The sequence below is a fragment of the Anomaloglossus baeobatrachus genome, chromosome 11, assembly GCF_048569485.1.
Source record: "Anomaloglossus baeobatrachus isolate aAnoBae1 chromosome 11, aAnoBae1.hap1, whole genome shotgun sequence".
Lineage (NCBI taxonomy): Eukaryota > Metazoa > Chordata > Amphibia > Anura > Aromobatidae > Anomaloglossus > Anomaloglossus baeobatrachus.
In genome coordinates, this window is record NC_134363.1 from 42,172,859 (window position 1) to 42,192,966 (window position 20,108).

The following is a 20,108-nucleotide window of genomic DNA, read 5'->3' on the forward strand; positions in this document are numbered from 1 at the left end:
TGGAAATTTTTCATTGGGGCTCACGAGCTACAAGTTAAGCTGCGAGTGTAGTTCTAAGGCCCTTTTCATGAGAAGTGCCTCCAACCTAAAGGTATCTGGTGGCTTCACTTTTACAGACGCTTCTTCTCTTCTCTTTCCCTTAGAAACTCGGAGAAGTGGTGATCAAGTTCCTGGAGCGGGATCTGCAGCCTTCCTGCCAGATGGCCTGTCTGGAAACCATCCGCATCCTATCCAGAGACAAATATGGATTAGCCCCTTTCACCAGCCGTTCTGCCATGCAGATCTTGGCCAAATATGCCGGTCTGGACTACTCTGAGGAGATGGAGGTGCCTCTTATCCCGGACAGCGAGAGCGCAGTGGAAGCTCTGAAGGGTCTCTGTAATATCGTTTACAACAGTATTGAGGCCCAAGAAATGGCCACCGAGCTGCGTCTGGTGTGTGGATTGGCTCGCCGGCTGAAGCTTTACAATGAGACCAGGTCATCGCACGAGAGCAAGTTCTTCGACCTTCGCTTGCTCTTCCTTCTCACGGCTCTGAGGGTGGATGTGCGGAGACAGCTCGCCCGGGAGTTGAGAGGCGTCAGTCTCTTGACCGATGCGTTGGAAAGCACTCTGGCCTTGAAATGGTCCGACATCTACGAGGTGGTAACAGATCGCTTAGCCCAACCGTTGGGCAAAGAAGAAACCGAAAGGGTGATGGAAATCCTAAAGACTCTCTTTAATATCACCTTTGATATCAGCCGCAGGGAAGTCGATGAGGTGAGAGTTATTTTCCAATTGGACCATACCGATTGCTACTCAGCATTTTTGAATGATATACAAACAAGGCTGAAAAGTTATGGTAGATCTGAAGCCTCGGTCACTCCAGCTCTATTCCCTATACAGCGCCGACTCCTGCTTGACTGACAGCCTCTATGCTGTGTGACTTCAAGATAAGGAGGCAGCGGCGCAGAGTGGATAATAGAGCTGGAGTGACGGAGGCTTCAGATCTACCATAGCTCTTCAGCCTCATATGCATATCAACTAAAAACGCTGCTTTTTCAGTAATGGAGGAGTGAACTGGCCACGTAAAGGTGTTGCTGGACTTGTCTTTGAGAGCTACATGTGCATAGAAATACTTTTGGGGGGTGAAATTCTGCTGACAAATTCCCTTTAAGAAATCTGGGTAGATGACCTGTTTTGGGCAGCGCCCGTGCCCCTGCTTTACCCGGATAGTTCTGGATTCTGACGCTTCTCAAACTTAATTAACTGGAAATTACTCAGAGCAATTTATATTAATTACGGCTATAATCGCTCTTATTAATGAGAGTCTGGAAATAAACATCACGAAACCTCTTATGGGGAGGTCAGCAATCAGCACAACTGCATCTAGCAAGGCTGAGCGAGGAGAACATATTACAGGGGATATTATGGGATTATTCATTAAGTGTAGCTGTCTAATGACTTATTAATTAAAGGGGTTGATTAAACTAAAGATAGACACATCAGAAGAAGTTGCATCCCATTAGTGGGGCATCGGAGTAAATGCTCATATCATGTTGTTTTTTTAAGGAACAACTTGTAATTCTCTTTTTGGCCTCCGGAGGCGCTGTAGGAGATGTGAACACTTGTGAATGCTTTCTCTGTAAATTAGATGGGGCAGCAGGACTCTGTGGGATTATCTTCTGTAGGATTGGCTGCAATTATTTTGCTGCTTGTCTGAAAGTGAATTGCCAGAAATATAGCACAACTTAAAGGGGCTTTCCATGTTTAAATTAATTTAGAGCACAGACTTGTTCTGATTAATAATAATAATAATAATAATAATAATAATAATAAAAAATCAGCCTTATTTGCCCACTGCCTTTGCACTGCGACACCTGGGTCTTTTTCTTACTTGGTAGCAGTGATGATGTTACAACTACAGCATGTGGACCACTGCGGCCAATTACTGGGCCAAACAGTCACAGCTTGCTGTGGATTGACCATGTTAAAAAAAAAAAAACAAAAAGACCATTGGCACCCATGCTGGAGCATCAGGAGGCAAAGAAAGGCTGATTTTCACATGTAAAGCTCCATGGAATAAATGGCATAATAATAATTAATAATAATAATAATAATATATAAAACAATAAGATAATGATAAAATATAATAATGAAATATTACATAATAATATATAAAAAACAATAAGATAATGATAAAATAATATAATAATGAAATATTACATAATATATAAAAACCAATAAGATAATAATGATAAAATACAATAATAATGATGATGAAATATTACATAATAATATATAAAAACCAATAAGATAATAATAAAATACAATAATAATGATGATGAAATATTACATAATGTATAAAAACCAATAAGATAATAATGATAAAATAATTATTATTATAATATTTTATCATTATCTTATTGGTTTTTATATATTATGTAATATTTCATTATTATTATTATTATTATTATTATTATTAATAATAATATATAAAAACCAATAAGATAATGATAAAATATTATAATAATTAATAATAATAATGATTATAATGAAATACATAATATATAAAAACCAAGATAATAATGATGATAAAATAATAATAATGAAACATTACATAATAATATATAAAAACCAATAAGATAATGATAAAATAATATATTAATGAAAAACTACATAATAATAATACAAATTAAATAAAACTATTTTTTTTTACGTGTAGCAAATTTGTGCACAAAAAAAAAAAAAATCAATACACACTAGGAACAACCGTTTTTGGTAATGTGCATACGCTGCAGATTTGGTGCAGAAATTTTCTACGCCTTCTGGCAGAAAAAAAAGTACCAAAATACTCATACGTTTTCAGTGCGTTTTTTTTTTTTCGTAAAGTCAATGGCTGAAAGAACTAAAAAACACGGGGAAAAAAATCCCCCAACAATCAACATGCTGCTTTTTTTTTTTTTTCTGCAAGGGAAAAAAATGGCAACATGCTCACAGCACTTCAGAAATCTTAGACTATGTTGGCTTCAGGTAGGCATACAGATTTTGGTTAGAAAAAAAACAAAGAAAAATTGTAGGAAAAATACCCTGACTATAAATAAATAAATTGCAAGTGCTTAATAACAGGGTACTTAGTATATATATTTTTGCAAAAAGGTAAAAAGCTGTCCCACCTAGTCACGGTGTACCCATCTGGGACGGTCCCTAACCTACTGAAGTTAAAAACATTATCAATACCTGACTTGTGTCTATCAAAACTCCAATGTGAATGGAGGTAAGTGGTCAGCTGGGTCCCAGATTATTAAGCACTTGCAATTTATTTATTTATAGTCAGGGTATTTTTCCTACAATTTTTCTCTTTGTTTTTTTTTTTCTAGTCTGAAGGCTGCAATCCACATGCTTAATATTGCATGTTTACTGAACATTGTTTCAGCTCAGTTTTTTGGTGTTTTGGTGTTTTTTTTTATACAGATTTTGGTGCAGATTTCTGAAAAAAGTCATCAATTCTGCATACAAAACACACCATTTGCACATGACCACGTCAAAATAGCTATAATTAAAATAAAATGGGGGGGGTAACAAAATTTCCCCGGTGTGCCTTGCATTTCTAAAAACGTCCGTGTATGTGTATTATACATTATATATATATATATATATATATATATATATATATATATATATTTTTCATATTTATTTTATTATTATTATTATCCGGCTCATTCTGCGTAAATAATTCCTCTTTCACACCATTTACAAGAAAGGAAACAAAACTGAAAACAGAAGTGGAGCAAATAGAAACTTAAAAAGATAATAAAAAAATAAAGAATACTAAAAATAATTGTTAATAATAATATTAATAATTTTTTTAGTATTTTTTTTATTATTTTTTAAAGTTTCTATTTGTTCCACTTATGTTTTCAGTTTTGTGTCCTCTCTTGGAAATGGTGTGAAAGAGGAATTCTTTACCCAGAATGAGCCGGATCATATTTCACAGGCTGCACTGCCGTCTGCGAGTTTTACAATGTCACGTGATCACTTGTTACTGTGATAACAACGCTTCTCTAAATATAGCAAAAATCTAATTGCAGTGTTTGGGGTCCTACTGGGAGCTTCTCTTACCCTTCAACTGGTGAAGCCCTAATCCAGGGATGGCGTTCTTCTGAATGGAGACCCTCTTAATAAAGGAGCCTCTTTAAAGGAGGCTGTTTCTCAGTAGACACTGATGGTGTATTTTTAGGATGTAGGACCCACCCAATTCCCTGCTCCCACTATGTAGGACCCACCCAATTCCCTGCTTCCACTATGTAGGACCCACCCAATTCCCTGCTCCCACTATGTAGGACCCACCCAGTTCCCTGCTCCCATTATGTAGGACCCACCCAGTTCCCTGCTCCCACTATGATGGACCCACCCAGTTCCCTGCTCCCACTATGATGGGCCCTCCCAATTCCCTGCTCCCACTATGTAGGACCCACCCAATTCCCTGCTCCCGCTATGTAGGATCCACCCAATTCCCTACTCCTACTATGTAGGATCCACCCAATTCCCTACTCCCACTATGTAGAACGCACCCAATTCCCTGCTCCCACTATGTAGGACCCACCCAATTCCCTGCTCCCCCCATGTAGGACCCACCCAATTCCCTGCTCCCCCTATGTAGGATCCATCCAATTCCCTGCTCCCCCTATGTAGGATCCACCCAATTCCCTTCTCCCCCTATGTAGGACCCACCCAATTCCCTGCTCCCCCTATGTAGGATCCATCCAATTCCCTGCTCCCCCTATGTAGGATCCACCCAATTCCCTGCTCCCCCTATGTAGGATCCACCCAATTCCCTTCTCCCACTATGTAGAACCCACCCAATTCCCTGCTCCCCCTATGCAGGATCTACCCAATTCCCTTCTCCCCCTATGTAGGATCCACCCAATTCCCTTCTCCCACTATGTAGAACCCACCCAATTCCCTGCTCCCCCTATGCAGGATCTACCCAATTCCCTTCTCCCCCTATGTAGGATCTACCCAATTCCCTTCTCCCCCTATGTAGGATCCACCCAATTCCCTTCTCCCCCTATGTAGGATCCATCCAATTCCCTGCTCCCACTATGTAGGATCCATTCAATTCCCTGCTCCCACTATGTAGGATCCATCCAATTCCCTGCTCCCCCTATGTAGGATCCACCCAATTCCCTTCTCCCCCTATGTAGGACCCACCCAATTCCCTGCTCCCCCTATGTAGGATCCATCCAATTCCCTGCTCCCACTATGTAGGACCCACCCAATTCCCTGCTCCCCCTATGTAGGATCCACCCAGTTCCCTGCTCCCCCTATGTAGGATCCACCCAATTCCCTTCTCCCCCTATGTAGGACCCACCCAATTCCCTGCTCCCCCTATGTAGGATCCATCCAATTCCCTGCTCCCCCTATGTAGGATCCACCCAATTCCCTGCTCCCCCTATGTAGGATCCACCCAATTCCCTGCTCCCCCTATGTAGGATCCATCCAATTCCCTGCTCCCCCTATGTAGGATCCACCCAATTCCCTGCTCCTCCCATGTAGGATCCACCCAATTCCCTTCTCCCACTATGTAGAACCCACCCAATTCCCTGTTCCCCCTATGTAGGATCCACCCAATTCCCTTCTCCCCCTATGTAGGATCCACCCAATTCCCTTCTCCCCCTATGTAGGATCCATCCAATTCCCTTCTCCCACTATGTAGGATCCATCCAATTCCCTGCTCCCACTATGTAGGATCCATCCAATTCCCTGCTCCCCCTATGTAGGATCCACCCAATTCCCTGCTCCCCCTATGTAGGATCCACCCAATTCCCTTCTCCCCCTATGTAGGATCCATCCAATTCCCTTCTCCCACTATGTAGGATCCATCCAATTCCCTGCTCCCACTATGTAGGATCCATCCAATTCCCTGCTCCCACTATGTAGGATCCATCCAATTCCCTTCTCCCCCTATGTAGGATCCACCCAATTCCCTGCTCCCCCTATGTAGGATCCACCCAATTCCCTGCTCCTCCCATGTAGGATCCACCCAATTCCCTTCTCCCACTATGTAGAACCCACCCAATTCCCTGCTCCCCCTATGTAGGATCCACCCAATTCCCTGCTCCCACTATGTAGGACCCACCCAATTCCCTGCCCCCCACTGTTGACCATCGCAGAGGTGGCCACATATTTGTGTCTCTCTCGATTTCCTGCTATGTGATTTCCAAATACATAAAAAAGTGTTTTATATGTCTAAATATTTCACCAGCTCACTTGTCAGCTTTACTGTATAGATTGGGACAGAATCTGCAGAGTCATTTCATTATTAAAGATTTCATAACTATGCTTGCCACTTCTTCATTCTAACCTACAGACCTTTATTTCACCTGCCGCGTTCCGATGTCCGGAACATCGTCAGCTTTACCATAACTGATCTGACTTGTTATTCTGAAATTTCTCATGGGGGTTTCCAGTCATCATCAGTTTTGAAATGATTTAAAAAAATTAATAAAAAAATAAAATTAAAATTGAGCACGATACAAATAATGCATAAAACAAATACTACCAATATGAATGTGGATGTTTTTAGGTTCTAGATTACGTTCTCACTTATTTTTGTCATTTTTCTCCATCGCAGGAAGACGCAGCTCTCTATCGCCACCTGGCGGCCATTCTCAGGCACTGCTTACTCAGGCAAAGTGATGGAGAAGACAGGACAGAGGAGTTCCACGGGTAAGAGTCCGGACTGACGCCATGAGATTGTAGAAGATACATAGGAAAAAGTAAAGTAGGACTCTACATCTCAGTGGGTAACCTCTGTCTTCTTCTCCAGGCACACGGTGAATCTGCTGGTGAACCTGCCCCTCATGTGTCTTGACGTTCTGCTGACCCCTAAGGTGGAGCTCGGCTCAGTGGAGTACATGGGAATGAATATGGACACGGTGGAGGTTCTGCTGCAGTTCCTGGACAGGAGGTTGGATAGGGTACGTGAAAAGCAAACCCGACAGACGAGAGTCTCAAAAATATCTCCTCTTATCGACCTTTCAAGGTTCTCAGTGACATCGTCATCCAAATTGCTAGCTCTTTGTGTTTTTCTCATTTCTCTATATTTTTCTCCTCCCCCCCGCCCCAATCTATACACCTTTTTATTAATTTTTATTTTTTCACTTTTTTTTTCTGCTTAGTTCTCTCGTCTTTCTTTTCCTCTCTCCTTACTCGTCTTAAAAAAAAAAAAACCAACAGAAAGTTAAGACGAGTATAAAAAAAAAAGGGGGGGGGGAAGACTAGAGACAAGAAGAAGGAAAGACAATAAGGACACAAAAAAACAACATAAAATCAAGGAAAGAGTAAGGAAAGGGAGAGAGAGTAACAGAAAAACGAAAAAGAAGAGAGTGGAAAAATAAGAGAAAAAAAGGACTAGAGACAAAGAAGGAAAGACAATAAGAGCACACAACAAAAAAAAGAGAAAAAAACAAGAATAGAGTAAGAAGGTTCAACAAAAAACAGCAGAAAGTTAACTTTCTACTTAATCTATTCTTGTTTTTTTTCTCTTTTTTTGTGTGCTCTTATTGTGTTTCCTTCTTTGTCTCGAGTCCTTTTTTTTCTCTTATTTTTCCACTCTCTTCTTTTTCTTTTGTCTTTCTTTTACGCTCTCCCTCTCCTTACTCTATCCTTGATTTTATGTTGTTTGTTTTTTTTTGTGCCCTTATTGTCTTTCCTTTTTATTTGTCTCTAGTCTTTTTTTCCCTCCTTTTTTACTCGTCTTAACTTTCTGTTGTTTTTTGTTTAACTTTCTTCTTACTCTATTCTTGTTTTTTTTTTGTGTGCTCTTATTGTCTTTCCTTCTTTGTCTCTAGTCTTTTTTTTTTTTTCTGTTATTTGTAACTCTCTTCTTTTTTTTTTTTGTCTGTCTTTTACTCTCTCCCTCCCCTTACTCAGTCCTTAATTTTAATTTTTTTTTTCGTCATTGTCTTTCCTTTTTATTTGTCTCTAGTCTTTTTATCCCTCTCCTTTTTTACTCTTGTCTTTTCTTTCTCTTGTCTTTCTTTTAACTTTCTCCTTACTGTATTCTCGTATGCTCCTATTGTCTTTCCTTCTTTCTCTCTGGTCTATTTCTCTTCTTTTTCTCTTGTCTGTGTTTTACTCTCTCTTGCTCCTTACTCTATTCTTGCTTTTTTTTTGTGTGTGTGCTTATTGTCTTTCCTTCTCTCTCTAGTCTTTTTTTTCACCCTTTTCTTTACTCTTTATTGTTTTTCTTTTGTTGTCTCCTTTATTTGTTCTTGGTTTTTTTGTTTTTTGTTTTTTTTTTTCCTTTTCTCTCTAGTCTTTTTTTTTATTTTTCCTGTTCTGTTTCACTCTCTTCTTTTTCTTTCATCTTTCGTTTACTCTCTCACGCTCCTTACTCTATTCTTTATTTTATATTTTTAGTTTTTCCTTCATTCTGTCTCTAGTCTTTTTTTTTTTTTTTTTCTCTTCTCTTTTTTACTCGTCTTTAATTTCTCTTGTCTTGCTTTTACTTTCTCCTTAACCTATTCTTGTTTTTTTGTTGTTTTTTTTTGCGTCCTTATTGTCTTTCCTTTTCTAGCCTTTTTTTTTTTTTCCTCTTTTACACGTTTGTCTTTACTTTTTATTTTTCTTCTGCTTACTCTATTCTTGTCTTTTTTTTTTCGTGTGCTTTTATTGTTTTTCCTTCTCTCACTTTATAGCCGTCTTTTTCATTCTCTTCTTTTTCTTTCGTGTTTCTTTTACTCACTCTATTCTTGATTTTATTTTGCTTGCTTGTTGTCTTTCCTTCTTTCTGTCTCTAGTTTTTGGGGGGTTTTTTTCTCTCCCTCTCACTAGTCTTTACTTTTTCTTTTCTCCTTACTGTATTCTAGTTTTTTGTTTGTTTTTTTGTGTGCGCTTATTGCCTTTCCTTATCAGTCTTTAGTTTCTCTTCTTTTTCTCTTTCTCTTTTAAGTCTCTAGTCTTTCTTTTTTGCTCTTCATCTTTATTTTACTCTCCTGCTTTGTACTCTATTCTTGATTCATATTTTTTAATTTTTTTGCGTGCTCTTATTGTCTTTCCTTATCTCTGTCTCTTGTTTTTTTTATCTTCTTTTTTACTCTAGTCTTTACTTTCTCATCTTTTCCTTTCTCCTTAATCTATTCTTGTTTAGTTTAGTTTCTTCTTTGTCTCGTTTCTTTTTCCCCCTCTTCTTTTTTTACTCTTGTCTTTACTTTTCCTTTCTCTTTATTCTTGATTTTTTTGTGCGTGCTCTTATTGTCTTTCCTTCTTTGTCTCTTGTTTTTGTTCTCTTTTTTTTATTCTAGTCTTTACTTTCTCTCTTCTTTCTTTTCCTTTCTCCTTACTCTATTCTAGATTTGTTTTTGTTTTTTTTTTGTGTGTCCTCTTATTTTCTTTTTTTCTCTCTTTATTTTTCTTTGTTTTTATTCTCTAGTCTTTCTTTTTCTCTTTTTCTCTTTCTCGTTTTATTTTTCTTTTTCTTCTTGTGCACGCCCTCGGCTTTTTACTTTTTTTCCTTCTATGTCCCCCTATCTTTTATTTTTTATTATTCTCCCCTACATTAAGCTGTTGGGTGTGTATTGTCATTATTATAATTTTCAATCAATACTAATAAAGTGTGTTTTATTGGAGTTTTGAGGTCCTTTGTAAAATAATTGTCTATATTCTCCCCGATATTATCTTCATTTGTTAACCCCTCTAATAAGCTAACCATAACGACATATGATAGTTGTCCGCTATCTCTCCCGACTACCCCCATAAACTTGAATGTCTGTTTCACCGGACAATTATCTGTCTTCAAAGGCGAGCGAGGAGAAAGCCTCTTACAAATGGATCTGGTGTTAAAATTCAAACAGGACCTCCCTAATCTCCCCTGACCTGATCTGTGGAGAGTTGGGAGGCCCCCATATAAATTTGATCCCCTACTGATATCGGCGGGTTCACCAGACTTTACTTTCTTAGTGGACTTTCACACTGGATTCACATTGCAATCCGTTTCCTTTATATAATATTCTCCATTTTTGTCTCTGTAGGGCCACAAGTTACGAGAGACGTTGACTCCGGTTTTGAACCTCCTTACAGAAAGCTCAAGAGTCCATCGAGAGACTCGAAAGTTTCTCCGGGCCAAGGTGAGACCGGTTCCCTTATACCTACGAAAGTGGCTCTTTTCTGCAACCATCGCTTACCAGGATGTCTGACTTTCAGGTCTTACCTCCCCTGAGAGATGTCAAGAACCGCCCGGAAGTGGGAAATACCCTGCGCAATAAGCTGGTCCGTCTGATGACCCACGTGGACACTGACGTCAAACATTGTGCGGCTGAATTCCTTTTTGTCCTTTGTAAAGAAAATGGTGAGTAGCAGAGGACCCTTCCTCCTTGTAAGACCGCAAAGTGTTACGTTCTAGTCACACCGGTGTTACAAGGGCACTCTTGTAACAAGGTGACATATTTAATTCACATTTTTCATTTTTTTATTAGAATATGGCTGACATCCTTTAAATATATTTTTATATGCTGGTAAAATGATAGTGTAGTGTTATGTGGCGTCACTGTGAGGCGAGGCGGTGACATCACGGAGAAGGGGGACGGGACAGGACAGCAAGAAGGGGGGCAAAGACGGCACTGCGAGAAGGGGGACGGGACAGCAAGAAGGGGGATGGGACGGTGACTGCACAGTGAGAAGGGGTACGGGACAGCGAAATGGGGGTCAGGAAGGAGATGACATAGCAATAAGTTGGATAGGACAGGGACGGCATAGCGAGAAAGGGACGGGGATGGCACAATGAGAAGGAAATGGGGATTGTACAGCGAGAAGGGGGATGGGGGCGGCACAGAGAGAAAAACGACATGGACGGCACAGCGAGAAGGGGGACAGGGATGGTACAGCGAAAAGGGGGACAGGGATGGTACAGCGAAAAGGGGGACAGGGATGGTACAGCGAAAAGGGGGACAGGGATGGTACAGCGAAAAGGGGGACAGGGATGGTACAGCGAAAAGGGGGACAGGGATGGTACAGCGAAAAGGGGGACAGGGATGGTACAGCGAAAAGGGGGACAGGGATGGTACAGCGAAAAGGGGGACAGGGATGGCACAGCGAGAAAGGGGACAGGGATGGCACAGCGAGAAGGACAGGGATGGCACAGCGAGAAGGGGGACAGGGATGGTACAGCGAAAAGGGGGACAGGGATGGTACAGCGAGAAAGGGGATGAGGTTGGCACAGTGAGAAGGGGGACGGCGATGCCACAGTGAGAAGGAGGATGGAACAGGGATGACACAGCGAGAAGGGGGGCGGAGATGACACAGCGAGAAGGGGGACAGGGATGACACAGCGAGAAGGGGGGCAGAGATGACAGCAAGAAGAACGACGGGGACTGCACAGCAAGAAGAGGGATGGCACAGCGAGAAGGGGGATGGGACAGGCACAGTATGCAGGGGGATTTGACTGGGACGACACAGCGCGAAGAAGGACTGGACGTGGCGGCACAGCAAGAGGGGGGACAGGACGGGGACGGCACAGCGAGAAGGGGACCAGGACAGGGATGGCACAACGATAAGGGGGGTGGGTTGGGGACGGCACAGTGAGAAGAACGACAGGGACGGCACAGCAAGAAGTGGGATGGGGATGGCACAGCGAGAAGAACGACAGGGACGGCACAGCGAGAAGGGGGACGGTGACTCCACAGTGAGAAGGAGGATGGGATGGGGACGGCACAGCGAGAAGTGGGACGGGGACGGCACAGCGAGAAGGAGGATAGACCGGTGATGTCACTGCCCAATTCAGGGTTTTGGGCTCAAAGGTTTCCCTCTCTATGAAAAATGAATGACCCTCAGGAAGTACATACATTAATTAATGTAAAATCAATTAAAGGATTGTCCTGTTTCAAGAAAATAATACTCCATAGTCTTTTTCCATCTACCATGGCATGGCCATTAAGCTCAGTGATTAAGTGCAGTGCCATCGATGTTGATTGGCTGCAGCGCCAATGTCACAAAGGATTGAAACAACGGCAAAAGCTGGGGCCCAGGAGGCTGATTAGCAGCTCAGTTTGCTTTTAGGCGTCCCTAAGCCTAGGGGGGGCATAATCGTTGAAGCCGGGCATCCCATGTGTAGCCTTGCTATAGCATAGTCTCTACTCGTGATACAAACATGATTGACATATTGAACAAATTTTCATAGAGAAAAAGGGGTATAACATGCTGTAATAATACATGTCAGGCAAAAATCATCTGACTACAGTAATCCCCATAGATAGGATTTGATTATAGAAGGAACATTCCAATCTAACTTCAAAATATGTGAAACCACACAAAGGAATGATTTTTCCAAATTTTATTCATTAATTGTACACACAAGATAAAACAGGAGTGCACACACATACTCCTGGTTACTAGTAATCATCAGTAACGAGGACATTATAACCTCACCAACGTGGGGACCAGGACCAGACAAAGGTGTATACATTATGCTTGGGGAAATATACGGCTAATTGCCAATCAAAATAACCCCTAGGTTATCCCCCAGTATAGTGAGTAAACTCCCTCCACCTAACTCCGATACCGGGTAATACAATACTGACCCGGGATGCTCAAGGCTGAACCGAGTTAAATTAGTATTAAAGGGTACATACCGGAGATCGAAGTAAGTAAGGGAGCCGGTCCAGGGTCCACGCCCGACGCGCGTTTCGGGTACCTTTTTCAGGTGGTGCCCCGTATTGTATTACCCGGTATCGGAGTTAGGTGGAGGGAGTTTACTCACTATACTGGGGGATAACCTAGGGGTTATTTTGATTGGCAATTAGCCGTATATTTCCCCAAGCATAGTGTATACACCTTTGTCTGGTCCTGGTCCCCACGTTGGTGAGGTTATAATGTCCTCGTTACTGATGATTACTAGTAACCAGGAGTATGTGTGTGCACTCCTGTTTTATCTTGTGTGTACAATTAATGAATAAAATTTGGAAAAATCATTCCTTTGTGTGGTTTCACATATTTTGATGATTGACATATTGTACCTTTTGGCACACAGTATCTCGTTTTGTAAAATACACTGGATACGGTAACGCCGCTGGCCTGCTGGCTGCCCGGGGATTGCTGGCCGGTGGACGAGGAGAAGGACGATATTCTGAGGATGAAGACACCGACACCGAAGAATACAGAGAAGCCAAACCTAAGTAAGTGCTCCGCTCATATATCATGGGCTCCGCAACATTGAAATTGCAACTCCGAGAAGGAAAAGTCACAGGATGGGGAAATGGAATCAAAACATTTCGCTTCATTCAGTATGGAATATTCAGGCACATCGAGCACATCTGTGACGTCAGTCAACAGGAGCTGCCAGCGGAGGATCTTGATGATTTAGACCATTTCCTCAGGCGACCATTTATAACCTCAGGCTGTATGTTCCGAGATTTCTGCACTTGGTGCCCATACCCCATACAGAATTGATTGAGATGTTTTGGAAAATTTTGTTTCCATTTTTCTCTTCATTTTGTCATTTTATTTTTTCAGCATCAACCCTGTGACCGGACGAGTAGAAGAGAAGCAGCCCAATCCTATGGACGGGATGACGGAGGAGCAGAAAGAGTACGAGGCCATGAAGCTGGTCAGCATGTTTGACAAATTATCTCGGTGAGAATCCATCACTTTGACTATTTAGTTTTTTTCTTTTCTCTTTATGGTTAATTACATCAATTTATGCAGCGGAAACATCATTTTTACTTATCGTTGCCATAATCTACTTTATATTATGACAGTGCCACCCTGTGGCCAAATTGTAGAACTGCAGCTTACATTGCTGAGCAACGCGTTTCACGTACAATAATTTTTGGATCTTAATATAAATAGTACTTGGCTGACCCTAAATAGCATATTAGCTGTTGGCTTAGGCATGACAGTGCCAACTTGTGGCCAAATTGTAGAATTTCAGATTACATTGGTAAGCAACGCGTTTCACATAATAATTTTTGGACCCGAAAATAATAGTACTTGGCTGACCCTAAATAGCATAATAGCTGTTGGCTTAGGGGTGACAGTGCCACCCAGTGGCCAAATTGTAGAAATGCAGCTTACATTGCTGAGCAACGCGTTTCACATACAATAATTTTTGGACCCAAATATAAATAATACTTGGCTGACCCTAAATAGCATATTAGCTGTTGGCTTAGGTATGTCATTGCCGCCACATGGTCAAATTGTGGAACTGAAGCTTACATTGCTAAGCAATGCATTTCACATACAATAATTTTTGGACCTGAATATAAATAGTACTTGGCTAACCCTAAATAACATATTAGCTGTTGGCTTAGGCATGACAATGCCACTCTGTGGCCAAATTGTAGAATTTCAGATTACATTGGTAAGCAACGCGTTTCACATATAATAATTTTTGGACCCCAATATAAATAGTACTCAGTTGACCCTAAATAGCATATTAGCTGTTGCCTTGGGTATGACAGTACCACCCTGTGGCCAAATTGTAGAATTGCAGATTACATTGCTGAGCTACGCGTTTCATGTAGAATAATTTTTGGACTCCAATATAAATAGTACTCAGTTGACCCTAAATAGCATATTAGCTGTTGGCTTAGGTATGACAGTGCCACCCTGTGGCCAAATTGTAGAACTGCAGTTTACATTACTGAGCAATGGGTTTCATGTACAATAATTTTTGGACCCGAGTATAAATGAGTGCTGTGAAAAATAAAAGTTTTATATATTTTAATTGAACTCACTTTTAGCCGCCCCATTGTATATTTTGAAGGACCCCTTGTTCTCTAAATAGATGGGGGGTCCTAACTGATGGGAGGACTCCATTTAAGCCTTTCTTGACATCGCAGATGTATAGTTCATGTCTAGTGCATGTAAATGAGGCGAGCTCACATGCTAAGCCGGCTCTATAGAAAAAGTGACGGCTTTGTTATACAGCAACAATTAGAGCCAGCTCCGATCACTGCTGTTAACCACTTAGATGCTGCAATCAAATGAGTGAGATTGTGGGCGTGGGGGTGTTTCTCACTTATCACCCACCCACAGGGTACTCCTGATCACTGCTGTTAACCACTTAGATGCTGCAGTCAAATGAGATTGTGGGGGTGGGGGTGTTTCTCATTTATCACCCACCCACAGGCTGCTCCGATCACTGCTGTTAACCATTTAGATACTGCAGTCAAATGAGATTGTAGTGGTGGTGGTATTTCTCAGTTATCATCCACCCACAGGGTACTCTGATCACTGCGGTTAACCACTTAGATGCTGCAGTCAAATGACATTGTGGGGTTGGGGATATTTCTCACTTATCCACCCGCAGGGTGCTGTTAACCAATTAGATGCTGCAATCAAATGAGATTGTGGGTGTGTTTCTCACTTATCACCCTCCCAGAGGGTGCTCCGATCACTGCTGTTAACCATGTAGATGCTGCAATCAAATACGATTGTGGGGGTGGAGGTGTTTCTCACTTATCACACACCTGCAGGGTACTCTGATCACTGCTGGTTAACCACTTAGATGCTGCAGTCAAATGACATTGTGGGTTTGGGGGTCTTTCTCACTTATCCACCCGCAGGGTGCTGTTAACCAATTAGATGCTGCAATCAAATGAGATTGTGGGTGTGTTTCTCACTTATCACCCTCCCAGAGGGTGCTCCGATCACTGCTGTTAACCATGTAGATGCTGCAATCAAATACGATTGTGGGGGTGGAGGTGTTTCTCACTTATCAGAGTACCCTGCAGGTGGGTGATAAGTGAGAAACACCTCCACCTCCACAATCTTATTTGATTGCAGCATCTAAGTGGTTAACAGAAGTGATCAGAGTACCCTGCAGGTGAGTGATCACTGCTGTTAGCCACTTAGATGCTGCAATCAAATGAGATTGTGGGGTCGGGATGTTTTTCACTTATCACCCACCCACAGGGTACTCTGATCACTGCTGTTAACCACTTAGATGCTGCAGTCAAATGAGATTGTGGGGGTGTTTCTCACTTATTACCACCCACAGGGTTACTAGGGGCTGGCTGGGAGGCCTGTTGACACCCTCTTGGTATCCTACAAAGCCCATCTATTGCACTAGGGTTGAAAAACGGTCGTAGGTTCAAGTTGGACTATAAAAGTATGAAAATTGATACGAAAATTGATCGCTTTTCAGCAACTAATTTTTTTTCTCTTTGTATACAGAGAACAAATCATCCAGCCGATGGGAGTAACGTCCGACGGGAGACTGGAGCCTCTAGACGAGGCGACGCAGAAGAAGATGCTGCAACAGCAAGAATCGTCCGATCTGGAGACGGATTCCGATTAAAACCGTTGAGGAGTTGACAGCCCATGTAATGAGTCCGAGCCACGCAGAAGTCCGGGGATAAAGACTACGAGCAGCTTTATAGGCACCACAAACCACACAGGAAACTAAATGTAGATTACTGTAGATGAATCCGAGACCTCGGCTGTAGCCGGACACTGGGATGTTTCATAGTATACCATGGTCCTCTCGTAGGACACCGCAGGGATGGGGCATTCCAGCAGTTTCCCAGGGTTCAGGGCCCCGAACGCCAGCGGCTGGACATGGATAGACGCCGGTCTGGTCAGCGTAGTCAACCGTCCTAGAAGGTTGGCGCTACAGTTTTCACCACTAGAGGGCAGCGCTTCTTATACACACGCCGCCAGAGAGTGACTGGTAATAGGTGGATGCAGGAGGTAAATTTAGTGGCCGTAGGAGTCTAGATCCACCCCTAAAAGACCCCAAACCTTTAAAGTAATTTTCCAAAGAAAGCACAATAACTAGGGGTACAGGGATTCTGAGCGCACTGAAATGCCGAAAGTGCAGGGATCCTGGGAGCACTAAAATGACTATGGGGGGCAGTGATTATAGGATTAATGAAAATAACTATGGGAAGCAGTGATTCTGGGGTATCAAAATGACTATGGGGGCAGTGATTATAGGATTAATGAAAATAACTATGGGGGCAGTGATTCTGGAAGCACCAAAATGACTATGGGGGGGCAGTGATTCTGGGTGCACCAAAATGACTATGGGGACAGTGATTCTGGGTACCCTAAAATGACTACGGCGGGGCAGTGATTCTTGTAGCACTATAATGACAATGGGGGGCAGTGATTCTGGGTGCACTAAAATGACTATGGGGGTAGTAATTCTGGAAGCACCAAAATGACTATGGGGGGGCAGTGATTCTTGGGCATAAAAATGACTGGGGGGGGGCAGTTATTTTGGGAGGACTAAAATGACTATGGGGGGGCAGTGCTTTTGGGAGCACCAAAATTACTATGGGGGCAGTAATTCTGGGTACCCTAAAATGACTATGGGGGGCAGTGATTCTAGGAGCACTAAAATGACTATGGGGGCAGTGATTCTGGGAGCACTAAAATGACTATGGGGGCAGTGATTCTGGGAGCACTAAAATGACTATGGGGGCAGTGATTCTGGGAGCACTAAAATGACTATGGGGGCAGTGATTCTGGGAGCACTAAAATGACTATGGGGGCAGTGATTCTGGGAGCACTAAAATGACTATGGGGGCAGTGATTCTGGGAGCACTAAAATGACTATGGGGGCAGTGATTCTGGGAGCACTAAAATGACTATGGGGGCAGTGATTCTGGGAGCACCAAAATGACAATGGGGGGCAGTGATTCTGGGTACCCTAAAATGACTATGGGGGGCAGTGATTCTGGGAGCACTAAAATGACTATGGGGGCAGTGATTCTGGGAGCACCAAAATGACAATGGGGGGCAGTGATTCTGGGTACCCTAAAATGACTATGGGGGCAGTGATTCTGGGAGCACTAAAATGACTATGGGGGCAGTGATTCTGGGTACCCTAAAATGACTGTGGGGGGCAGTGATTCTGGGTGCACTAAAATGACTATGGGGGGCAGTGATTCTGGGTACCTTAAAATGACTGTGGGGGGCAGTGATTCTGGGAGCACTAAAATGACTATGGGGGGCAGTGATTCTGGGAGCACTAAAATGACTATGGGGGCAGTGATTCTGGGTACCCTAAAATGACTGTGGGGGGCAGTGATTCTGGGAGCACTAAAATGACTATGGGGGGCAGTGATTCTGGGAGCACTAAAATGACTGTGGGGGGCAGTGATTCTGGGAGCACTAAAATGACTATGGGGGGCAGTGATTCTGGGAGCACCAAAATTACATATTATAAAGAAAAAATTGTATTAAAAGCTTTCAGTCCGGCCACATAAGTTACACATATATTGTTAGGATTCGCTTCTTCTGCCAACATCGTGATGAGTGAATGTGAAGAATTAGGTGTTTATGAACCGGGAACCTAAGTAGCCGTGATCTGTATATCCGTAGTCGATGTGACGAAGCTGCTATAGACGGAACGCGCAGAATTTCCTCATGAAGGATGTATATGTAGGAATTTTGTTATTTAATGTGTGTGAAAGGTTCGCCTCGTGACCTGGTATATTACACTGAGATGTTCTCGCTAGGCTTAGTGCAGAAGATGTAGCTATGAACAAAGAGAAAAAACCCGAAAAAAGAGATCATAAACCTGTAGTGAATTATCAATTCTCTATTTTATAAAATAGCCAAATATTTCAGTGTGCTGTTTTGTTTATTTATATCGGTACATTTGTGAGAATGACTTGGTAATACCTATGGTAATGCCAGGGAAGGAATCATAAGTAATTTCTAAGTGCGTATACTGACGACATATCAAGGGCTCACAGATGCTACTTTTTGAGGAGACACAATTTCCTACCTGTTTTATCACAGGAGCGAGTGTTTTTGACTTGTCTCCCTTTGGGACTCATCATAAATCAAGTCACATATATATATATAAGCTCAGTGGACGCTGGATCCTATGTCACTGGCTGATTTCTGATAAATTCAGAGTGCTGGATACATGGCAGAAACACTTACATTTTCCTGTCTGTTTTATCACAGGAGTGAGTGTTTCTGCCATGTCACGAGCCCCCTGAATTCATCAGAAATCAAGCTAGTGACATAGCTCAATGGACGCTGGCACTGCTATCAGACAAAATGGCAGGGGCTCCCAGCTGTTACTTTGTGAGGTAACACATTTTCCTGCCAGTTTTATCACAGGAGTGAGTGTTTCTGCCATGTCACCAGCCCCCTGAATTCATCAGAATTCAAGCCAGTGACATAGCTCAATAGACACTGGCGCACATATGTCACTGGCTTGATTTCAGATGAATTCAGGGGGCTAGGGACATGACAGAAACACTCACTCCTGTGATAAAACAGGCAGGAAAATGTGTTACCTCAGAAAGTAGCAGCTGCGACCTCCTGCCGTTTCATCTGATAGTTCAATGGATGCTGACGCTCCTATCAGATGAAACGGCAGGAGGTCGCAGCTGCTATTCTCTGAGGTAACACATTTCCCTGCCTGTTTTTATCACAGGAGTGTTTCTGCCATATCTCCATCCCTCTGAATTCATCATAAATCAAGGCAGTGACATAGCTCAATGGATGCTGTTGCTCCTATCAGACAAAACCGGTAGGGGCTTGCAGTGGTTTCTGAGGTAAATTTCCCTACCTGTTTTATCACAGGAGCGAGTGTTTTTGACTTGTCTCCCTTTGGGGCTCATCATAAATCAAGTCACATATATATAAGCTCAGTGGACGCTGGATCTCCTATGTCACTGCCTTGATTTATGATGAATTCAGAGGGCTGGAGACATGGCAGAAACACATTTTCCTGCCTGTTTTTATTACAGGAGTGAGTGTTTCTGGTTTCCAGCCCTCTGAATTAATCAGAACTCACTATCAGACAAAACAGCAGGGGCTTGCAGTGGCTTTTTGAGGTAATACGCCAGAGATAAAACAGGCAGGAAAATGTGTTACTTCAGAAAGTAGCAGCTGCAAGCTCCTGCTGTTTCATCTGATACCTCAATAGACGCTGGTGCACCTATCAGATGAAACGACAGGAGCTCGCAGCTGCTACTTTCTGAGGTAACACATTTTCCTGCCTGTTTTATCACAGGAGTGAGTGTTTCTGTCATGTCCCTAGCCCTCTGAATTCATCTGAAATCAAGCCAGTGACATATGTGCGCCAGCATCCATTGAGCTATGTCACTGGCTTGAATTCTGATGAATTAAGAGGGCTGGAGACATGGCAGAAAGTCTCAT

General features: G+C 42.4%; 1 protein-coding gene across 1 annotated transcript in view; it reads left to right on the top strand.

Moving 5' to 3' along the window:
- RIC8A (RIC8 guanine nucleotide exchange factor A) overlaps positions 1-18,556 on the top strand; it is a 42,993-nt gene extending 24,437 nt beyond the window's left edge. The window contains exons 3-10 of the mRNA XM_075328832.1: positions 144-758; positions 6,616-6,710; positions 6,811-6,961; positions 10,016-10,111; positions 10,188-10,332; positions 13,009-13,153; positions 13,491-13,610; positions 16,155-18,556. Coding sequence (XP_075184947.1) covers positions 144-758; positions 6,616-6,710; positions 6,811-6,961; positions 10,016-10,111; positions 10,188-10,332; positions 13,009-13,153; positions 13,491-13,610; positions 16,155-16,278 — 1,491 coding nt within the window. The 3' untranslated portion in view covers positions 16,279-18,556. The remainder of the gene's footprint in view (positions 1-143; positions 759-6,615; positions 6,711-6,810; positions 6,962-10,015; positions 10,112-10,187; positions 10,333-13,008; positions 13,154-13,490; positions 13,611-16,154) is intronic.
- The last annotated feature ends 1,552 nt before the right edge of the window (positions 18,557-20,108 follow it).